Raw genomic sequence first — 21,568 nt, 5'->3', positions numbered from 1 at the left:
CTGATATAGAGTAATGGTTAATGCCTATCACTTCCCTCCCCTCCCCTCCCCTCCCCTCCCCTCCCCTCCCCTCCCCTCCCCTCCCCTTCCATTCCCTTCCCTTCCCTTCCCTTCCCTTCCCTTCCCTTCCCTTCCCACCACCGCTACCAATCCCCTACAGCCAAATCGAGTCAACTGAGACAGAATGCAATATTTCTGAGTCAGAGTTTTCAAAATAAGAAGGAAAATTCATTTGATTATTATTCCAATGAATATTTATTGAGAACCTACAATGTGTCAGGTCCTGTGCTGGGCACTTGAGATATAATGGACAATGGGCCCTGCTTTCTTGCATTGTACTGGAAGTGGCCAGCCTTAGAGGGTGAGAGATCCTTACTTTGATATTTAAGGGATAGAAGGAAACATTACTGATTATCATCTCTTATCAAATATCCAAGGAAATTTTTGTTCGAAGAGCAGGTTGTCTTTAGATTCTTCTCTTTCTTTGAGTTGGACTGCCAAGCTCCATCACGCCACAGCTCCTGAGCTGGTGCTTCACTCTCCATGGATAAAATAGAAGTCTAAGGGAGCTGCATGTCATTGATTAGGCTAACTTCAGTGTCCCATCTGTCTTCGTGGCTCAAGATCTTCAGTTGCAGTTCCAAAATCCTTCAGAACTCAATACCAAATATTGGTTCTCACTAAGAGCTTGCTGGCTGATTTAGCAGAAATTTGAAAAGGTGGCTGCATGCCATAGTGCTTTGTAGAGCTCAGAATTACAAAGTTCTTCCCCTGGGAACTGAAAGTTTAACTTTGTCAAAACTATCTCAAACCAAATGAGGAATTTATAAGAAGAAAAACTGATCTGTGGGAGGGAGGAGCATGGCAGTATGAGAGGAGTATGAGCTTGGAATTGGATGAACCTGGAATCAGGAGAGAAAATTGGTTAGAGGTATGGGCTCTGGAGTTGGACATATCTTGGTTCCACTATCTTACTAGCTATGTTACTTTGAGGATGTTCCTGAACCATCCTGTGCCTCAGTTTCTTGGTCTACAAATGTTTAAGGGAAGAGCAGGGAGATGCTGTTCCAGGATCATGCTGGGCAATACAAGTTGGGAGGGTGCTACAGGCAGGGAAAGCCATGTGTTTATTGAGTATCTAGTATGTGTTATATTCTTTGCTATGTGCTGGGAAAAGAAAAGATACAGGGGAAAAAGAAAACATTAACTGATTGAGTACCAGATATCTCCCACACATTAAATCTTCATAACATCCTTGATATATGGTAACTTACATGATCCATAGTTTGCAGATGAGGAAATAGAGATTCCAAAAGTTTATACAGCCAACAAATGAACAGAGCTAAAACTCAAACATCATATGAACTTATTCCCAAAATCTATACTCTGTTCACTCTTCAGAAGGTGAACAAAACCATATCTTTCTTTCAAAGTGTTCACCATCTCTTATATTAAAAAACACTATGATTATGTATGTAGATGGTGTGGATTTCATAATTACAGACTCCATTGTGCAAATTGAGCTTTATATCCTTATATCTGAATTTACCTTAAATCTTGAGTCTGAACATCCACCAATGGGAGGAATTTTAGTCTTACCTGTTTAAGATAGACAAAATCTTTTAATACCATTTTCCTCCTCAGATTTTTTGTATAAATAGTTTAGGATTTTTTTCTTCTTTTCCTTAACCCAAAGGTGGTCTAAATTCCAAGCATTCAAATAATCTGGTATTTTGTCTGTCATCATTCTCTGACATTGCTCACCTTTGCTGAGGAGAAGCTCATCCACCTCTGTAACCAATGCCTCTCTGCTGATGCTCACAGTCCCTTCATGGTCTCAGCCCCATCCTGCCATCTTGACAACCAGTCTCCTTGACATTCACATGGATGTTTGTTTCTCATTAGTCTTTTCGACACATTCCAGCTCTTCAGGAAAATATAGGACTTCTCACATAAGACAGTTGATTATTGGGTGTATAAACTATCAGCCCCTAAGTTGTGACTTTGGGTTTCACTTGAAAAACTTAGAGCTCTCCATATGTTTATATCAAAGAGTCATTTTAGTGTCCTGTCACACTTAATGAATAGCATGAAATTTATCTCTTATACCTTCATCTCCCCTACAGAGAGAAAGTCTTCAGGTCAAGAATGTTGAGAATCTGGAACACAGCTCAATGCCTGGTACATGGTGAGTGTTTAATAAATGCCTATTTGGAAACAGTGTATTAATGAATTTGTGAATACTGAAAAAAATACTTTAAAACTATAGATAGATCTTTCTGGGCAGATGTTAGTGGTATCCAGGAGTTCTTTAATGACCTTATTTTTACTTCACTCATTTGTAATAAGACAACACAGGGGCTAAGTTCAGGAAGAAAAATAGAAAATCATAATTAGGGAGATTAATTGGGAAAAGAAACAAGGAGACCAATATTGAGCACTAACTATGTGTGAGACCCAGTGTTAATGCATCTACATTAACTCTGCAAAGAAGGCCTTGCGTGTGCTGGTCAAGCTTCGATTAAAAAAGATAGCTGAGTTGTTTTGTTTTCTCTTAGTTTAGACAAAATTACTTTGGACTTTTAGAACATTTTGCCTTTAACTAAAACTCAAGGGAAAAGTTCACGGCAAACAATCTCACCTAAATAAAGATACAAATTTTCCAGAATGTAGGCGTTAAATCCAAATCTGAATGAAATCTAGCTACAAACGAGCTATGACGTGAGTATTTCCAAGCTACTGAGCTCACTAAATCAAACTCCTTAAATTCTGAAGCCCAGAGGGTTAACTCTGATTGGTGTTTCTCTGGTGAATTGTGACTCTGGTAGGAAATAATGTAAGAGACTTGGCATCAGCTGCCGTGTTTGAACACTGAGTAAATACCAGGTAGAATATGAAGAAAATAAGTTTCAGAGAGTTTAGAAAACTTGTAGCAGACCCAAGTTGTATACCCAAGGTCAGTGTGTCAAGGGTTAGGACATGCTGGGGGGCATAGCAAAGGCGGGGAGCCTGAGTTGGAAGGGCAGGCTTGATATTCAAAAGGCCCAGTTGGACAGAAAGCACAGGCAGAAACACGACCAAAGAAGACTTCAATATCCAGAATCAAAATGTGTGTACAGATGAAACCTGATAAAGACTTCAGGGTAAGCACAAGAGAAAAGGCAGAATCTGGACTTTGCCGGTTTGGAATAGAATGTTTCAAGGCTCAGAACACTCCATAGCAATATCTGTTACATTGAGTATTGATCCTGGGACATGGACTGTCAGCTTATGCCTGGGTTTGAAACTGCTTTCTTGGCATGAACAAACAAGGCAAGTGGGTGGATAAGGCATGGGTCTACGCATGAGGAGGCCTCATACTTTCTTGGGTGACACAAAAATGAGTTTGATGATATATAGTAGCTTTAGCATTAGAAATGGAAATTTGGATGAAAGTTTATCACCAAGACAGGAAACAGAAATGTGGAGGTCAGGAGCAGGGCTGGGCCCATGAATCTGCCTAAAAATGGGTGATGAGAAAGAGTCAAGCCAGTGATAGAACTCTTGACCTTAACTTGGAATTTTCAGAGAAGTTCAGTGACAGTAGAGTTTGGGATCTAATGTATCTGTCAAGTAACTGATGAAAAGGGATGTTCATGTCCTAGATTTTGAAGGTATTCTTTGTAGCACCTATAAAAGTGAATAACTTCTATGGTTTCTCAAGGGTTGGTAGCTAAATAAAATGAGCTACCTATAATTTGGTGGAGCGTGTTATGATGTGGATCATTCACTATAGAGATAGGGTACAGAAAAGACTAAGTTATGGGTCCAGATACAGAAAGGAATTTTCTCTTCACCCTTTGTGACGCTGGGAAGCCTTTAATTTGAGAGTGACCTAGTTTTTATGAAAGTCTGAATTCCTAAACTTCGCCTAGGGCAGCTCCTAAGTTTTCTCATTTGAGAAATGAGATGGTGCTACCTTTTTCTGTGTCCAACAAACAGATAAAATACAAGCAGCCCATCCACTATGTCGTTTATTAAAGCCACTACACGTTAGCCCATAGAACTTACCCATTACCTCCTACACTTTGCAGCATTAGCATGAGTCTTCCTTTAATGGCAGCAAAGCCATTATCTGAGGAAGAACATACCTCAGCCTGGGGTTTGGATTTTTAATTTTCTGTAGAATATCCAGCTCACAATCCAGTTTCTTCCTGATTTGGGGGCTGTTGATATTGGTTTGACTGGAGAGGGGGCGTGCTTTTCAGGTGGTGTTTGGAACCACTGGACTGCCTTATTGAATGCCAGCCAGAGCTGCAAGTCCCCGCTCTGATTTTTTTTTTTTTTTTTTTTTTTTTTGCACATCTACCACCAACATCAGGTTTTATTAACAGGGGAGACAGCTTTCTAATGAAATATGGCCCTTAACTTCCTTTTATATTTGGTAATATCCTGAACTCTTTATCCAAATGAAGCATAAAGCACTTACAACTGTGTTTTGCCATTGCACTGACCGAGGAATATATTCATTTGCAGTAACATGGGATTCAATGGAGTGGAAAATAAGCTCTGAAAATTGCTCTTGCCACGAAATTGTATCAATAAATAGGAAAAGCCCATTTAGATTTCACTGACCAATCTCCCCCCTGTGACAAAAATTAATATGGCCAAGTGGTGTGTATTGAAGGTAAGAAGCAGTAGGCACCAGAGGCTGAGCAAGCCACGTGTCAAGGTTTGCCTGGTTTAGCTAGCCTATTTTACTGTTCACAGAGCCAACTGAGGGTGCCTTTGTGGATGTAGGGTGAACAATGAGTGGGAGGTAGGTATAAGCCTCTGGGGGATGAAGCAAGAGGAAAGATGCTGGAAGCAGTCACCTGTAGGTCATGGACCACGCTCTTCCTGTTGTATCTCTGAGTGTGCAGAGACTAAAGTCTTTCCCCAAAGGCATCTAGCCCAAGTTAAGAAAATGCAAAGCAGGCTCATATTGTACTTCTTTGAGTCAGTGTGGCTTCTGGCTGTTAATTTCAATACACCATATTCTCATAATAAAATTCTAGCAGACACATCCGAAAATAAGCACATGCTTGATCTGTGGTTTATCCATGTGGAGATGAATAAAACATCAAGTTCAGGTGTAAAGTAGTCAATTATGATGTTAAAATTTTGTGGAAAAAATAAAGGCTTGTGATTGATGATATGGAAGTAAAGTTAAACTGAGAGTCAAAACTGTGACAGTTCCTGTGTGAGTTTAGGCAAACCAAATAATCTCTTGAACTTGGTTGCCATATTTGCAAAATGGACCTCATAATGGCTCTGCTGCTTGATTATCAGAGTTGTAGTCAAATGAGATTGTGAGCATCTGTAAACATTTAGGGAACTTTATTATTCTCTACCATCAGCACTGACGTTGAAAAACTAATCATGAAGGTAAATCATACCTCTTAGAGCTACTCCTTTGTGCCACTAGGGGCAACATTTTGTGGCCAAAAAGATAACGGACTTGGGAATCTGAGGAGCTGGATCCAGTATTGCCTCTCCTGCCACCACATCATGAGCCCTCAGGCAGCTACCTTCACGTCTCCCATTTTCCCATCAGTATAATGAGATGGCTGTACTGGGTTATCTCTGAAATTCCTTTCCGACACTAAATTTTGTTATGTCTTGGGTCAAAGAGGTAGCATAATGGAAACCCAGATCATAAGCTAAGAATGAAAGAGCATATGTTGTAATTTCTAAAACGAAAAGATCACAGCTCTCTTGTAATTTGATGCTAAATAACAGGTCATGGAGGAAATTTTGGGCAGGTTTTAGAGAGCCGTACTCTCTAGAGTAAACTTGTCTTGAACCAAAATCACATTATTTGTACTGTTACCTGAAACCTTCAGATTTCTCTTTTTAATCCTACCCTTTTGAATCTTGAGTCATCTGTCCAATGTCAGTGAAGCTTGCTAGAGGTGGTAGAGTCCTCTCCTTTCCAGATACCTACTGAGATTCTTCAGTCTTGGCAAAGATATAAAAACTATACTTTCATATGCCCATTGCCCCCCTGATAGAAGCTGGCTATATTACGTCCTCTCCTTGCCAATAGAGGTGCCTTGGGGACCTTCTCTTATTCTGGATATGCACAATAACATGCAGGAGGGTATCCCAGGCCTCTTGCATGTTAACTAAGCCCCCTCTCAGCCCTCTAAATGCTTGTCAGGAAACCTTGACAAGTGGTAACTCCATGTGGCACTCAGCATGGCAGAACAAGGCTATTTTCTCCCTGTGTATGCTCTTGCCAGACTGCCCCTTCCGCCCTGCAGGGTTTCTGCTGCTCTCATTAGAGTCTAGCAGATGATCACACAGACTTGTAGCAGGTGGAACATGGAGAGGAACAATGACTTGTAGTCTGTGTCCCATTAGCAGCAACGTGGGTGAAGAGTCTGTGCTGTGTTCTGTGGCTCCACGTGCCAGTTATTCTCTTGGAGAAAGTGCAACTCCTCAGTCAGACTTGGAGAAGCTCTATCAGTATAGAGTCATTGATGCGTAGCTCAATATGGCGGTCACTATTGGGATTCTAACTTTGGCTGCCTTGTTTAAACCATCCACGGTATGTCTAGAATCAGTCAGTGTTCTTTTGTATTCATGAATGAAGTATGTGAAAACATTCTCTCTATAAAAACTCTATAGACAGGGTTGGCTGGGTGGCTCAGTTAGTTAAGCGTCCAACTCTTGATTTCAGTTCAGGTCATAATTTCATGGTTCATGATATTGAGCCCCATATCAGGTTCTGTGCTGACAGCATAAAAGCTGCTTTGGATTCTCTGTCTCCCTCTCTCTCTGCCCCTCTCCCACTCATGTATGCTCATGTGTACTAATGCTGTATCTCTCTCTCTCTCAAAAATAAACAAACATTAAAAAAAACTCCACAACCTAAAGTCTATCTACCATCACCCATCATCCCATTTCTCTACCAGAGAACACTGTCAATCAATTAGTTTTATGAACCTATAGCTGTATGTAACACGATGATGAATGTGAGTGCGGCTGAGGTGTCTTTGAGAACCTCCCTGCAGGATTCTCTAAGAAGCTTTAGAACTGACCCTGCTACCATCACCCTTTAAGTCTCTCCTCCAGATGTATAAGAAAGGAAGTGAAGATGTGATTTGTTGGTTTAGAGAGAGTACTGTGGGTCTTCCCTTTTATCTCTCTGGGGAGTCAGAAGAGGTACTCAGTGAAAGGAAAAAGTCTCCAGGAGAACCACACTTTTATATTTGAAGAATGTTGCAAGAAGAAACTGGCCTCTAATGCCCTAGTTGGACATCTGCTTACAGAGTGGATTTGTTGGTCCTCACTCAGCACCTATTTAAGCAGGGTAAAAAGAGAATTGTATACAGTGGACAGAATGAAGCAGCTGTATGTTATTTGGTTTGGCAAGGGTGAGTTTTCTGTACCTCAAGTGGACATAGAGGAAGGTAGCTTGAACATTCGTATTATTACCCTGACCAAAATGGCTGGCTTCCACAAGAAGAGACCCTGTCAGCAAGAGAATCAGGTATGAACCTCTAAGAAAGTGGGTCAGGAGAGGTCAAAACAGAGCTTTTCATCTGTTTCAGGAAGAAATCACTCATGGTTCTCAAAAAAGATGCTGGCCAGTTCAATGGCATCAAGACTCCCAATTCTCTCTCTCTACTTCTGGTCACTAGAGGGAAGAGAGAGACCTAGAAGAGGAAGGAGGAAGATGGGCAGCAAAAGAATAAGCCAGGCATCCTCATCCTCCCCATTCCAGGTCTCTCCAGCTGGGGTCAGGCTGAACTAGGTGGGACGAAGGGTGTGAGATAGATTATTTAAACCAGGATAAATGGAGAAGACCAACCTGGGCTGTTGAATATGCGAAAGTAATTGGAAAGCTATGGGATCAGTCCCGCACATCATTAAGGGCTAGAAGGAGGAGATTCAGTACAGTTAAAGGTAGTGATTGAAAAAAAATAACAAAGCAATTTCACATCTGTATTGCAATAAATCAGATTTTCCAATAAACCGGTTATATGTAAGATATAGTGTCGTTTGTGTTTCTTAACATTAATAATGTCATAATGTATATATCACTGTGTAACATGCTTTTTCTACCACAGCAATATGTCTCAAAGATCTTTATATGTCAGTACACTTGGATTTTGTTGTTATTTATAACTGCTGCATAGACTTTCACAGTAAAGCGTTCCTAGAGTTTATTTAGCCATTCTGTGACTGGAGGTTTTTAGCTGTTGTGGAACAGTGTGATGATTGGGCACAGCCTATAAGAGAGGCTAAGGTTTGGCACAGATCTCTAAAATAAGGTCATACCTTCTGAGCCGATTAAGAACTTGTCCAGGATTTCCAAATCCCTGGTGCTCTTTAAGGCTGGGTTCTTAGTTCGCAGAAATTGGAGAAAGTGGCCGAACAGGTTACCTAGGGATGGAATGTTCATCCTCTCAGTTATTGTTCTTCAAAACCCCCATCTGACTGAGGGAGAAGCAAAGCCAGGGATTTCAGGTCAACACTCTGTTTCCTCACCTAAAAATTGAATATGTTCCTTTGCCTTCCAAATTTTGCTTTTGTGGCAATTAACCAATAATGTCAAAAAAGTACTTTGAAAGTCCTGAAATGGAGATTCATTACAAACTCAAGGATTTATTGAAACAAATTCCCCTTACCAGTTGGGTGTAATATTTCATATACATTTATCAGATACATATATTTTAACCTCTAATTTATGTTTTTAAAGTAATATATGATCATAACAGCAGAATATTTTTCCGGTGATACTTTGCCTCATTGCCAGTAATTAGAACAGATGTAAGGGTATCCAAATAACTATATGCAATATTAAACATACAATGCTGAGTACAGAATATATTAATGATTTCACATTTTGTAGGACTCTAGTCATCATGGTCAAACATCCATAAATATGTCTTAAAATTTAGTGAGCTCCTCCTCCTAATACTAAGAATTTTGTTTTTTATTGGCCTTTTACAGCCTCCCTCATGAAGCTTTAAAGTGTGAGCATAACGTAATGTATAAACTTGTCAAATCAGTATGTTGTGCACCTGAAATAATGTAACATGGTATGCCAAATATACTCAAATTTAAAAATAAAAAATAAAATAACAAAAGAAGAAAGAAGAAAGAAGAAAAAAGTCATGCTTTTACACGATGGAATTCTTTCTCTAAAATACCTCGTCTTCTCTCTTTTCTCCTAACAGCTGGAGAATCTGGAATTCTCCTCCTCCCTCTATGGATTTGGGCAGTTTTCTTTCATTTTTCCCATTGTCTTTTGTATTTGATTCCATTAAAATCCTAGTGTTACATTTTTAGCAACAAACACGTTGTTATTATCATGCACCAACCCAGGTTACCTGATGGCATGAGTGGGTTTCTAGTCAATGTTAGGATACATAGCTACTGCAGATATGTTCTTCTGACTTATAATTCTATTCCTGGCTCTCATTTGCAGTGTCAGTCAAGTCCACAGGATGGCCACTGGGCACTTAGAAGGTGAGGAAAGGCCTTCTCTTTCTCAAAAGCTTGGACTTCAGATGAACCACATGCCAGTAATTTTAGCCTTTTTTTTTTTCCCTCAGACGAAAAATAAACACAAATCACTTGGCATATCTGACAGTCTTCAATGAGAAGGATTTATAGAATCACGCAGCTAGCAGAGAAACTAAGAGCCCGCAGAATCCATTGCCTTGTCTCAGACAGGTCAACAATTGGCATTGCATGTAGACTGGCTCTCTTTTTATAGCTTTTCAGAATAAGTGATTGTATTCTCACTCCAGATGAAAAAAGCTAATATTTAATAATCCTTGTGGTAGGATGTTTCTCTTTTAACCTAAGAAGGAGAGTTGGAAACTGTTGTTCCTTGTCTGTATAGATCCATAGCCCCTGGCCGAGACTTGGCATTAGTAGGGGAGATAACTTGCTACATTTGAATATACTATTTTTTTATGCCAGTAAGTGTTTTTATCATTTTTGTGGTTTTCTTCGATACTTTATCCAGATCTCCAGGGTCAGATCCAGAAATGTTACCCCTTCTGTGTTACCATGGGTAGAGCCAGCAGAATACTAAGAGGACCCTCAAGATTTCCTAACAGTAGGTATGTGTGGAAAAGATAGATAGGTTCCTTTGTTTTTCATAGATTCCCACTGACTGAATATCTGTGAGAGGAATGGAAGGAATTTACTTTGAGAGCCTATCTGTATCAGTAGGAAATCAAATGTAAACTTTTGAACAGTTTCCGTGGAGGTGAAGGCCGACAGCAAGTCTGTCGCTTCATTCTGCTTTCTAGCCACTGTTTCCCTCATGGCTTGATGTCAGGCAGAGCTTGCTCTACTGTTGCATCCTTTGTGATGATACCAGCCACCTGAAGCTAGTTAGCCAGAGGGCACAGGTCCTGGCAGGGTCACATGGCCTGTGTCCTGGGGCTGTATGCCGTGGCACAGAGCGTGACCTCTCCTTTGACGTTTTAGTCCCTCGCCTGCATCAGTTCATCTTGGGGGAAATAGTCCTACAATTGATATATGATGAGTGATTAAGCACAGAGTTTGATTACTCAGATTCTTTTTTATAATTAAAAATGTGCATTATTAGTATTAGGATTTCTTATGCCCTCCCTGGTAGATTTCTTCCCAATATCAAGGTAACAGGCACATGAGTAGTAATTTAAAGTTGTTCATAAAAACAAAAAGGACTTGAAAAGTTTTACAAGAAATACCACATACTCTACAAAAGACCAGATTTCTTTACTTGAGCACATTCCTCTTGAGCTGTCATTATGTGTCACACACAACGTGATATACCTACCTTCAACGTCCTAGCCTAATCAGAGGGATCCTTTACAATAGTTGATATGTAATGTTAAATAATGCGGTGGGAAGATGTTCTAGATCAGGTGTGCCTGAGCTGAGTTTGGAAAAATGAGCAGGATCCAATTTGGTAAAAGAGAAGAGAAGGGCTAAGGCAGGTAGTGAAGAAAGAGGGAGTAGCTTCTCCAGGGAACTGCAAATTGTCCAGGAGGGTAGAAGATAGAGTGCAAAGAGGGGAATGAGAAGATGAGGTTGAGGGGATAAGTTGTGCAGGGTGGAGAATAGTTTATAAAGCCTCTGGGAGTTAGCCCGAAGACAATAATTAGTCATTGCAGGGCAAGGATATCATCATATTTGTGGTTTTAAAAGTCACTTCGATGGTGGAGCAAGAGGTTTGAAGAAGACTGAATTGATGGAGGCAAAGAAACCATTTAGAAGAGTGTTGATGAGGGGCGCCTGGGTGGCTCAGTTGGTTAAGCACCTGACTCTTGATTTCGGCTCAGGTCATGATCTCATGGTTTCTTGAGTTCGAGCCACTCTGCGCTAACAGCACAGAGCCTGCTTGGGATTCTCCCTCTTTCTCTGCCCCTCCCCCATTCACACTCTCTCTGTCTCAAGATAGATAGATAGATAGATAGATAGATAGATAGATAGATAGATAGATAAAAGAGAGAGAGAGAGAGGATTGTCGACGTAATTCATGAGATAGGCTTGAATCAAGTAGTAGCATTTGTGATGGAGAAACCCATATTGGAGATGGAGTTTGAATTCTATTACAGAGGAAGAATTAATAGAATTTGATTGATTGATTATGGCAGTTAAGAAAGAAGGAAGTCCAAGGATTGGTGATGAAGGAGAAGGCACTGAGTTGGGTTTTAGATTTATAAATTGTGAGATGTCTATGGGCAATCCAAGTGGCAATGTCCAGCAGGTCTGGATCTCCGTTTGAGAGTCACCAGCATGTATCTGTAAGCAAAACTATAAGAGTGGGTGAAATCGCCCAGGATGTGTGCAGAGAATACATTGCCCTTGCTTTCCCCTAGAAGATAGCTCTTCAGGTACTGAATATGGGGTGCAACTGGGGTGCAACATTGACAGTGTCGTTTCCTCTTGGACAGCGGTGCGCAAACACTCTTACATTGTTCTGCTTTCTGGACCCTGCAAACTGTCACCTTCTATTATTACAATCTCATCAATATTTCATGACCCTTTCTAGTTTCCAGGTTGATATGGGCAGATGTTATCTTCTTGACAGCATAAATAGGTGTCTTGATTTGGATATTAGCCATGCTCATACCCCAGAGTAAAATGAGATTAAAGAAAAGCCCTTCCGCTGTATGTTGATGCCTCTGAGGCAGCTTCTCTGGTGACGATTCCTTGCCTTGTGGATGTGGAGGCGGTGGTTTTAGTTTTAACTCTGTTCCTTGACCACCAGAACAAGATTCTGAAACCTTTGTCACTGTGTTGGTTTCCACCAAATAGTCCATAGATCTGTTCATCCTTGACCGCTTGTAAATTGTTGTGAATGTTTACAGAAATGGGGGAGGGGAGAGAAGGGGATTTCAAAACTGGGTTTTCTAAGGCCCGACAAAAGAGTAAATATTTTTAGCTTAAAAAAACCCCAACATTTCAGAGTGGCAAATAAATGCGTCTCAGTGTTCTGGTGATTTGAATGTTCTAAATGAGGAAGCACTGGGAGCAGCATCTGTGCCTGTCTCTGCCACAGCTCTCATTCCCTCTGAGGCACTGGGAAGTGAGACGACTCTGAGCACCAATTGCTTGCAAATTTCTTCTTCTCTTCCGAAAAAAATTTGTGCTAGCAGGTCCCCCAATATGCAGATGCTGCCTTGTTGAGTCAAAAGAACATTTTAAGTAGAAGCGTTTGCATTCTGGGGACTAGCTCCTGCACTTCTAAAATGAGACTCCGTTGAGAAGCCAGATATTCTTCCCAAATCATTAGAATGGATAGGACGTGATTCCATTCCCATTTTTTATGCTATTTTACTTGTGCTTGATTGGAGAGCCTGTTGGAGATACATGCCTGTGTACGAGAGAAGTGCTTTGTCCTTATGATCTAGACAATTATGCCAGTTCTCTGCCTCCTTTGGCTAGTGAAGATTAGGCACAGCTCTGTCTGCACATGTGGGGGATGTGAGGGGGCAGGATGGCATTGTGGACTTGAGCTAGACTGTAGTGACTCACCCCTGGCTAGTTCGACTTCGGGGACATGGCTTCTGCACTAATAAAAAATGCTGCCAATCACAGTGTTATATTGAAAGGTTCAGTACATTGTGTCCAGAATAGTCTTTATTTAGATGGTAAAAATGTCAAAAGAAAAAGCACAACCTGAGTCTAATGGGCTGATTGAACTCAAGGGAGAGGTAGGTGGGGGTGGGGAGAGCAAAAGAGCAGTTTCTAAGCAGAAATATGACAGCAAAGACACGTTCTGGGGATGGACCAGCCATTTATCATGGCAAAAAGAAGGTCATATGAACTCATTTTGGAGTTCAGAGTGGTGCTGAAAACAGAAATTAAAGAACTGTAAAAATGACTTGAAGTTTTGGTAGCAGGTATCTGGTTCAGCACTTACCCAAACAGTTTACCACATAGGTTAAGAAATGGCCGACTCTTTGCAGCCAGAGAAGAAAGCTGATTCATTCAGAAGCCGCAGCCTAGCGTGAACCGTGGCATCGGTGCCAGTGAACTGGCATTGGCATTGCCAAGTGCATTGTTAGTACGTATCTGCATAGATTTTTTGTCTAAGTTACAGTTGCAGCAGGTAAGTGCAGTGACCTGAAAGCTAAGAGCAGTCTCAATGAATAACTGTCTTTCCTGACATCATTCCCAGACTCAGTCTGGCAAATTATTTTTTACTTTAGGTTATCTGTACTCGGGTTATATGCCCTGCTATGGCAGGAAATGTTTCAGGTTCTCCCTCTCCCTCTCCCCCTCTCTCCCTCTCTCCCTCTCTCCCTCTCTCCCTCTCTCCCCTTCTCTCCCTCTCTCCCCTTCTCTCCCTCTCTCTCTCCCCCCCCCCACTCTCTCCCTTTCCCCACCCTCTCCCTTTCTCCCTCTCTCCCTCTTTTCCTCTCTCCCTCTCTTTCTCTCCCTCTTCCTCTCTCTCTCCCTCTACATTTCCCCCCCCTTTCTCTCTGTCTCTCCCTCTCACACTATCTCTTTGTGTCTTTCATATACACATGTACATCCCTGCAGGTCACATGACTTATTTTGGAGGCTATACAACTTCTCTGAATGATCCAGAATTTTGCTGGTATAGGTTGCCACAGGGTGTGACGTGACCTGTCCCAGACTATGACCATCTAAACAGAAGGTAGGGGTGTGGAACATCTTTGAGCCTGGTGGACCAAGCCATTAGTATTGGGAGTAGTTTATTACGCAGCAAAAGCCAATTGTCACAGCTTTTCAGGTGAATAGAATGCTTTCATTTCTTAATTTTAACGGACTTGGGAGAATGGTGCTCAGAGGGAGCAGCTGCAGCCCCAAATTCCACATCTCAACTCGCACAGTGACACGAACTCTGCTACCTCTTTACAGGTGCTATGTGGACAGACTAGAATATTGCCTGCCTCCCTGCTTACTTTCATTCCCTCATTTCTTTCATTTGTTGGTTAATTTTCTTAAAGACTAATACGCTCTTTTAGCGGGCAGATGTTGTGCATACAAAGATAAAAATTCATAAACTAATGAGGACATACATGGAAGAAAATATTACAGTAGATGTAAAAAGTGCTACTGGAGACGTGTGTAGTCTGTTGAGAACACAAGGGACAAATCACCTGCCTCTGAGGACCAGGCATGGGTAGCTTCCCTGAAGAGGCATGGTTTCAGGAGTATCGCATGGGCACTTCCACAGTTATTCCCCAGCTCATGCTGGTGCATTCAGTGTGGATTTTCCCACTCAGGAAACCCAATCTATGCTATCTATGTACTTTTTATCTATGTACTTTTATAAGCATAGGGGATGGGATACAAAAACTAATTAGGAGTTAATGTTTTTAGCTTAATTCCAGTAGTTTGGCAACCCCCCTCCCCCATTTATAAGATACAGCTATCTCTAAGAGGAATTTCACTTTAATATCAATATTTTAACCTTACTGTGTTTCCCCCCCTCCCTTCCTCCCTTCCTCCCCTCCTCCCTTTCGTTGTTGACAGAAAGGGATTGTTGCACGGTGGTCCCTCCATATGGGGGAAAGGCAGAGGCCCAGAGACTAGACTGATTGACTGGGTCTAAGTGGTAACCAGGAAAGGACTCCATTGTGAACTGGAAGATCTGTTTTTAAGTCTTTTCCCTTCTGAGTGTTCAAGATGATGTAAATATACTGTATTCTATCTTATTAAGTTGGTCCCGGTAACCAAGGAAATGGCCTCCATTCCCATCCCTAAGATACTGTGAGATGGTGTCTCAGGAACTCATTGCCTTGATAGCCAGTACTTTGGCGGATATGTGTAACCTCAGCTCACAGGTTATTCCTTAACGTGTTCTCTGCCCATTAGTAGGGCTGCCTAAAGCTGTCTCCACAAAAACTGTTCTCAGACATCCTGTTCTGCCTCAGCCAATCACTGACTCCAGCACTTTCTCTATTTATTTGTTAGCATTTGAAGGAATGATTGTATCATGTGAACAGACCTACCAATGTCATTTAGTCGTAAGTGATGAAATTACTTTAAACAAACAAAAGACAACTAAATCGTGAAATGATAGCTCATACCCTAGGAGAACCTGGAACCAGAGCTGCCACATGTCCACACATTTTGTGTACCGTCCAGGTGCCAGGGCATAACTAGAAGCTGGAATCCAGTCCCTCCTCCATTCTCAAAGCTGTGTTCTTTGACATGAGGTTATGTCCAGTCAAAGAGACCTTGTGCTCACCTCCAGGGCTAGGTCCTCCTCTCGAGGCGGTGCCTTTACTTAATTGGTCTGCTCAGAGTAGACGCCCATCTTCTACCTCTTCTCTGCTCATCCTTGGCTCTTTTATTGCAATAAAAGCCCCACTATAAATGTGGAAACATGAGAAAGAACATGATGAATATAGATGATAGAAGGCAGCAGCTTTACCAGATAATTAAAAGTGTTTCTTTTGGAACCAAACCATAGGAACAAGATTAAATTAGGAAAGATATTGGAATTAATAAATTAGGAAATAAATTAATAAATTAGGAAAGATATTGGGGCGCCTGGGGCTCAGTCGGTTAAGTGGCCGACTTTGGCTCAGGTCATGATCTCGCGGTCCGTGAGTTCGAGCCCCGCGTCGGGCTCTGTGCTGATAGCTCAGGGCCTGGAGCCTGTTTCGGATTCTGTGTCTCCCTCTCTCTGCCCCTCCCCTGTTCATGCTCTGTCTCTCTCTGTCTCAAAAATAAATAAACGTTAAAAAAAATTTTTTTTTAAATAAAAAAAAAATTAGGAAAGATATTATTGGGAATATTTCTTGATTTGAGAAAAGACCTCACATTGGGATGACCAAATCTGCTCACTTTTCAGGTAAAATTAATAAAACGATACCAATACCTAGATACAGCCGGGCACAATTTTTGAATTATGAAGAAGGAAAGAAGTCCTATGAGTACCTCTGAAAAAAGGAATAAAACAAATGGGGAGCTTGTCTACAGAGGCATTATTATTAGACTGGTGACAATTTAATTTCTTCAACAATAAATGCTAGAAAACAATGGAGCAACATCTGGAATTTTGGTAGCTATGGGAGGAAAGATTATTAGCGCAAGTCTTATATCCAGCCAAACAGTTCTTCAAATCATACTCATGTCGGACTGGTAAATATACTACTGACTAATTCTTTTTTAAGAGGTTAATTGAAGACATTCTCCAACTGACTAATGAATTTTTAAATAATTACGTGGGAAGTCATTATGAAGATACAAATCTGGTTTAAATTTTGGAAGATCGCTTTGTCTGCTGTAAGAATGAAGTAGTGGGGGAGCAAAGAGAGAATCTGTGTTCCAGGTGAGAGATGATGATATCCATGTGACAGGTGGAAGAATGGCATATAAAAGGGTATTAGCAGTAGAAAAAGATATCAAGTGTTCTAGTTTGGGATGTGTCAAATCTGAGATGTTAGCAAGGCATTCAGATGGAGATATCCATCTGAGGGTTTGGTGATGCAATTGCTGAGGATAGAGAAGTTGAAGGTACAAGTACAGCACATAGCTGAGGAATATCAGCATGTAGATGATATTTGAAACCATGAAAACTGATGATGTCATCACGAGAGAGAATGTGGGGAGAGAGAAAGACCAGAATTGAATACTGAGCACCATGCAAAATAGGGCAGACAGTAAGCCAGCAACCACACTAGACCTGTCAGAGCATCATTCCTGGTGGGGGCAGGGTGGGGGAAGACTCTTAGATACAGGCATTGTAGCAGATATTCAAGTTCCTCATTGCTTGTTACATTCTAGATCAAGGCCCAGAAATTTAGCAGGGCCAAATATTGGACTGCAGTGCTTGGGCTGTGGGACTTGTAAATTGTCTGGCAGAAAGCACTGACCCTTCACCTGGCACAATCAGTGGCTTTATTCAATAATGTATGAATGTCGGTCCTTTGCTCTAGTCTAACTCTGCCACCTCAGTTTATGGTTGATGCAGTGTTGGCCCCATCTGATACGGACAGGTGACTGAGATCTAAGCCTTGACTGATGGAAGCCCTGGTTTACAGCCAATTTCCATGGATCTTTTGCTAGAGTTCTGCAGGAAATACTCTCAATCTCTTCTAATTCCCAAAGGTGGTATCTGTGCATTATATCCCACTGTCAGAAACTTGCACCATTGTAGTCCTGAGAGCTGTGACACTCATTCACTGATATCACTTTAGGAGGCACTGGAAGATGGTTAGTTATGGCCAATTGACTTCTCTTTGGAGGCAGTTTCATTTTGAATATGTGAGGGGCCTCTCCTTCTGGAAGTATCCTTACTGTTTGTCCCGTACTTGAGGTCACTTATCATGGCAGGGACATTGGAGTCATCCTGTCACATCCAGGCTTCTCTAACACCATTGTGCTGTGATTGTTGGAAGCATACATTTGCACTCAAGATCAATAAAGCTGCATAATGTACATGGAAAGCACACGACAGGGTCTCTGGGTCCAGAAATCCCAAAACACATGGGAGAAGATCAAAGTAATGTGGGTTCCCATAAGTCACTTGATGGGCTGGACTGCCAATAACCCGTCAAGAGAAGGTAGTGTCTCTCAGTGGGGTCTGCCCACTCAATAGTAAAGGGTGCAGTCTGGACTTCACAACCTCCTGAGGGAGTCAGAGTAGTCAGAGGAGTGCCTCTAATTAGCAGAATCTAATTAGAAACTGTCTTTTAAGTAAGTCTGAAAAATGTAATTTTAGGCTTTCTAGAGAGAAGAGCTGAGAATGGCAGCAAAGGTACAAAGTTTAATAAATAACATCCAGTACAGCCCACCCCTTTGGATTCTCAGTGTCCAAACATATCTTCCATTCCATATCTAACTTCTAAACAACAACATCAGTGTCGTGCACCCACCTAACAACATGTGTTTATATATTGCATGAGTAAAGGGTTATTCTTTCTCTCCCCAAAAAAGGAGAGATACAAAATCTCATGTGTCTATGTGTGGAGAATGTTCATTCCTTTCCTAGCATAGCCAAAAATTCACTTTAATATTCTGTAATCCTAAGAGTAAACAATAATTACTACCAATATACTGCATATAAGATAGCAAGGAAATGAGAGAGTCATGAAAATGGCATAAATCATTTCTGCTCACATTCTGTTGGCCAGAACTTAGAGGCAAGCAGCTGGGAGGGCTGTACCCAGGAGAAAAATGAAAACTGTTTAGTGAACTATAGCATTGCCTCTGTCATACCAAAAACAGAGTGTTTTAGGAAAGAGGGACTCCTGATTAGACACATGTATTTATCTCCTATTTTCCCAACCCTTGAATTATCCTCTGAAATGACAGTAAAGGAGTAAAACAGGTAAAGTTAAGAAAGACAAAGAGAACGAGAGGGTGAAAGACAATGAAAGAGAGATACTAACAAAATGTTGAACATGAAAATCAGATGAATTAGATGGAGAAGTAGTAAATGTTTGAAAAGAAGATGACAGGGAAAGTAGGTGATATTCCCACCCTCCCCAACCCCTCTCTAAAAACCTTAAGTATTGGAGGGACGCGGGGCATTGGTTAGCTCTAGTCACAATAATAAGGTGTGACAGTCATCAAACCTCAGCGGCCCATAGAAGTCTTTCGTTGTTCCCACCTGTGAAGATTATCCGGCCCACCCCTGTGTTTGTGGGTCGGCTGAGGCTGTTGTCAAGGCTGGGCTCCACCAGGCCTCCTCAGCTGGAGCGTCTCTGCTCCAGAAGCCTCGTGTCCTCTCCCCAAGGCCACTGCGCAAGCACGCCTGTGCCGCCCTCATAGTGAGGTTAGAGAAACGGGGACAAAAAATGGGGTGAAAATTTCAAGACCCCTTAGGGACCAGGCTCAGAGTTGGCACACGGTCACTCACATCTCATTGTATTGGCCAAAGCAAGTCACGTAACCAAGCCTAAATGTGAGGGGTGGGAATAGACTCTGGGTCTTTAGTGAGAGGAGCAACAGTCACACACCGAAAGGCGTGGACGAAAGGAGGGTGAAGAATTAGGTCCATAAACACAGGACCATAGCAAGACTGAGAGGATGGGCTGGAGATGAGATGGATTGCTGCACGGAGGTCCTCCGAAGAGCAGCGAGAATCCCAGATTTCTCTCATGCCACAAATAGCAGAGGTGGGGAGGTGATTGCTAAAACAAGCATAATAAGTATAAGCCTGCATTTTGAAAAGTAGAGCACCAGCTTCCTTTCCCCATTTATCTCCCAGAACTCTAGCAGGTCTGGAGAAGAACTTGGTAGTCTTTTCTGGAGAAATGGGAGAACAAACCCAGAGAGCAGAGCTCCCAGTAATACTCACTGGGGGCTGAATTTGTGGAGGGCATGGAAAATGAAGCAAGATTTCAAAACAATCAATTGTTAATTGTATATGCAATTATATAATTAATCAGCAATGTAATTACATAACTAATAAACGATATAAGAATGACAAATATAAAATGATATATGCGAACATTTTTAAATAGTAATGGGTTAGAGATGGGAGTGGCACCAACCTATAAAAGACAATTCTTTTAAGAGATAGCGATGAAAAATGAGGTGGTAGATAGAGCAATGTGTGGGTTTAGTATTTTAAAATCTATTTCATGATACAGAAGAGAATAGAGATAGGGCATAATTGAAGGCTCACAATCTTTGAGAAGATAGGGATCTGATATCAACTAGAACACAGGTAGTTCCAGAGACTTCAGGAGGCTCAGCAGCATGTATCTCTGTTGAGTAATTTGGAGATTCTTAAGTTTCTTTTTGTTACTTTGCAACATCAGGGACTTCTCTCAAGGCACACACACACACACACACACACACACACACACACACAAAGCCTGAAGTCAACATATAAAGTGCTAATAATAATTATATCTATGAGGTGGGATAGGTGATTATGTTCATTATGCTTTTCTGTAGTTTGCAAATTTTATATAATAAGTGTGTTAATTTCAAATCTAGGGGAAATGATACCTATCTACCTGTGTGTCTCCTTATTTATTTCCTTCAGATGGTCCTGGAAGAGCAGGTAGACTACTGAGGAGGTGGTACTTTAACTAAATTGGCATAATTTACAACAACCTGTCTTTTTAGGAAGGATTTTGCCTGAGGGGACGAATGGATGGTGTAGCAGCATCCGGGAAAGAACCATCCCATCCCTTCCCTTCTTCTGCTCCTCTCTGCACTGTGCCCTTTCTTCCCCACATCACAGTTGTCTCAGCCTCTCTCTCGCTGTTTCACATGTTTTGTCTCTCACTCCCTCAGGCTATTTTCAGATCGCCCCCTCCCACTGCCTGATCTATTTTCATGTAAGGAACATGATTTCTGAGAGTCCTACTTCATTTTTTCTGGTCCCCCTGTGGACTGGCCTGAATGCACATTGTCAGAGAATTATGTTGCACCAACTGCAGGGAAGGAATTAAATTACTAATAGATCATTCTCTCTCAGGACAAAGAAAAAAAAATGCAAATAAACACTGTCTCGCCTCAACTCCCTGCTAGGACCCTCAGACTCTGATTCTCTGGCCTTCTGGTCTCCTTCTTAGTCTCAAACCCAATGGGCATAGATTAGAAACTCTACCCTTGACTAACCATGCGACTTTGGGGAGGTTTTTATGCCCATAAGCCTAGGAGCTCTTTTCCTTAAGATGGGAGTGATAGCACCCCCACCACTGAATGCAAGGCTTGGAAAGCAGCTGCCCCAGCTGGAGGAGAGGTCCAGCAAACAGCCCTCTCCGTCCTGTGCTTCCTACTTGAGCTTCTTCCTACTTCCTCTGTTTGTTTAACTGGCAAACTGCAGTGCTCCTGTCACCACCTAAGGGATGTCCTGCCTTTATTTCCACAGTTGGATCTGGGCTAAGCTCAGATACAAGTAGAGACAGAAACCAAGAATCTTAGCTATAAGACAACGGGAATTGTGAGCTTCTCTGTTAAGGAAACCATTCTCAATTAAAACAAACGTATAATAACTTCCCCAACTCCCACACTTCCCTGGATGATCTTAGGTATTTATTCTGGCCCAGATACTATACTTTTTATTTTAACCTTGTTTAAGCCTCAAGAAACTCAGTGAGGAATTATTATCTTAATATTATAGAGAATGGAGTGAAGCTCTGAG

The 21,568-nt window shown here is 41.5% G+C and overlaps 1 protein-coding gene across 1 annotated transcript in view; it reads left to right on the top strand.

Moving 5' to 3' along the window:
- The window catches only part of LOC122211995, a 500,798-nt gene that overhangs the window by 368,640 nt on the left and 110,590 nt on the right, over positions 1-21,568 (top strand). Inside the window, exons 9-11 of the mRNA XM_042925590.1 lie at positions 2,127-2,188; positions 9,461-9,501; positions 10,007-10,103. Of these exons, the coding sequence (XP_042781524.1) occupies positions 2,127-2,188; positions 9,461-9,501; positions 10,007-10,103 (200 nt within the window). The remainder of the gene's footprint in view (positions 1-2,126; positions 2,189-9,460; positions 9,502-10,006; positions 10,104-21,568) is intronic.

This window comes from Panthera leo, chromosome F3, assembly GCF_018350215.1.
Source record: "Panthera leo isolate Ple1 chromosome F3, P.leo_Ple1_pat1.1, whole genome shotgun sequence".
NCBI lineage: Eukaryota > Metazoa > Chordata > Mammalia > Carnivora > Felidae > Panthera > Panthera leo.
The sequence above is the reverse complement of the archived record's forward strand: the minus strand, read 5'-3'. Positions and strand labels throughout refer to the sequence as shown.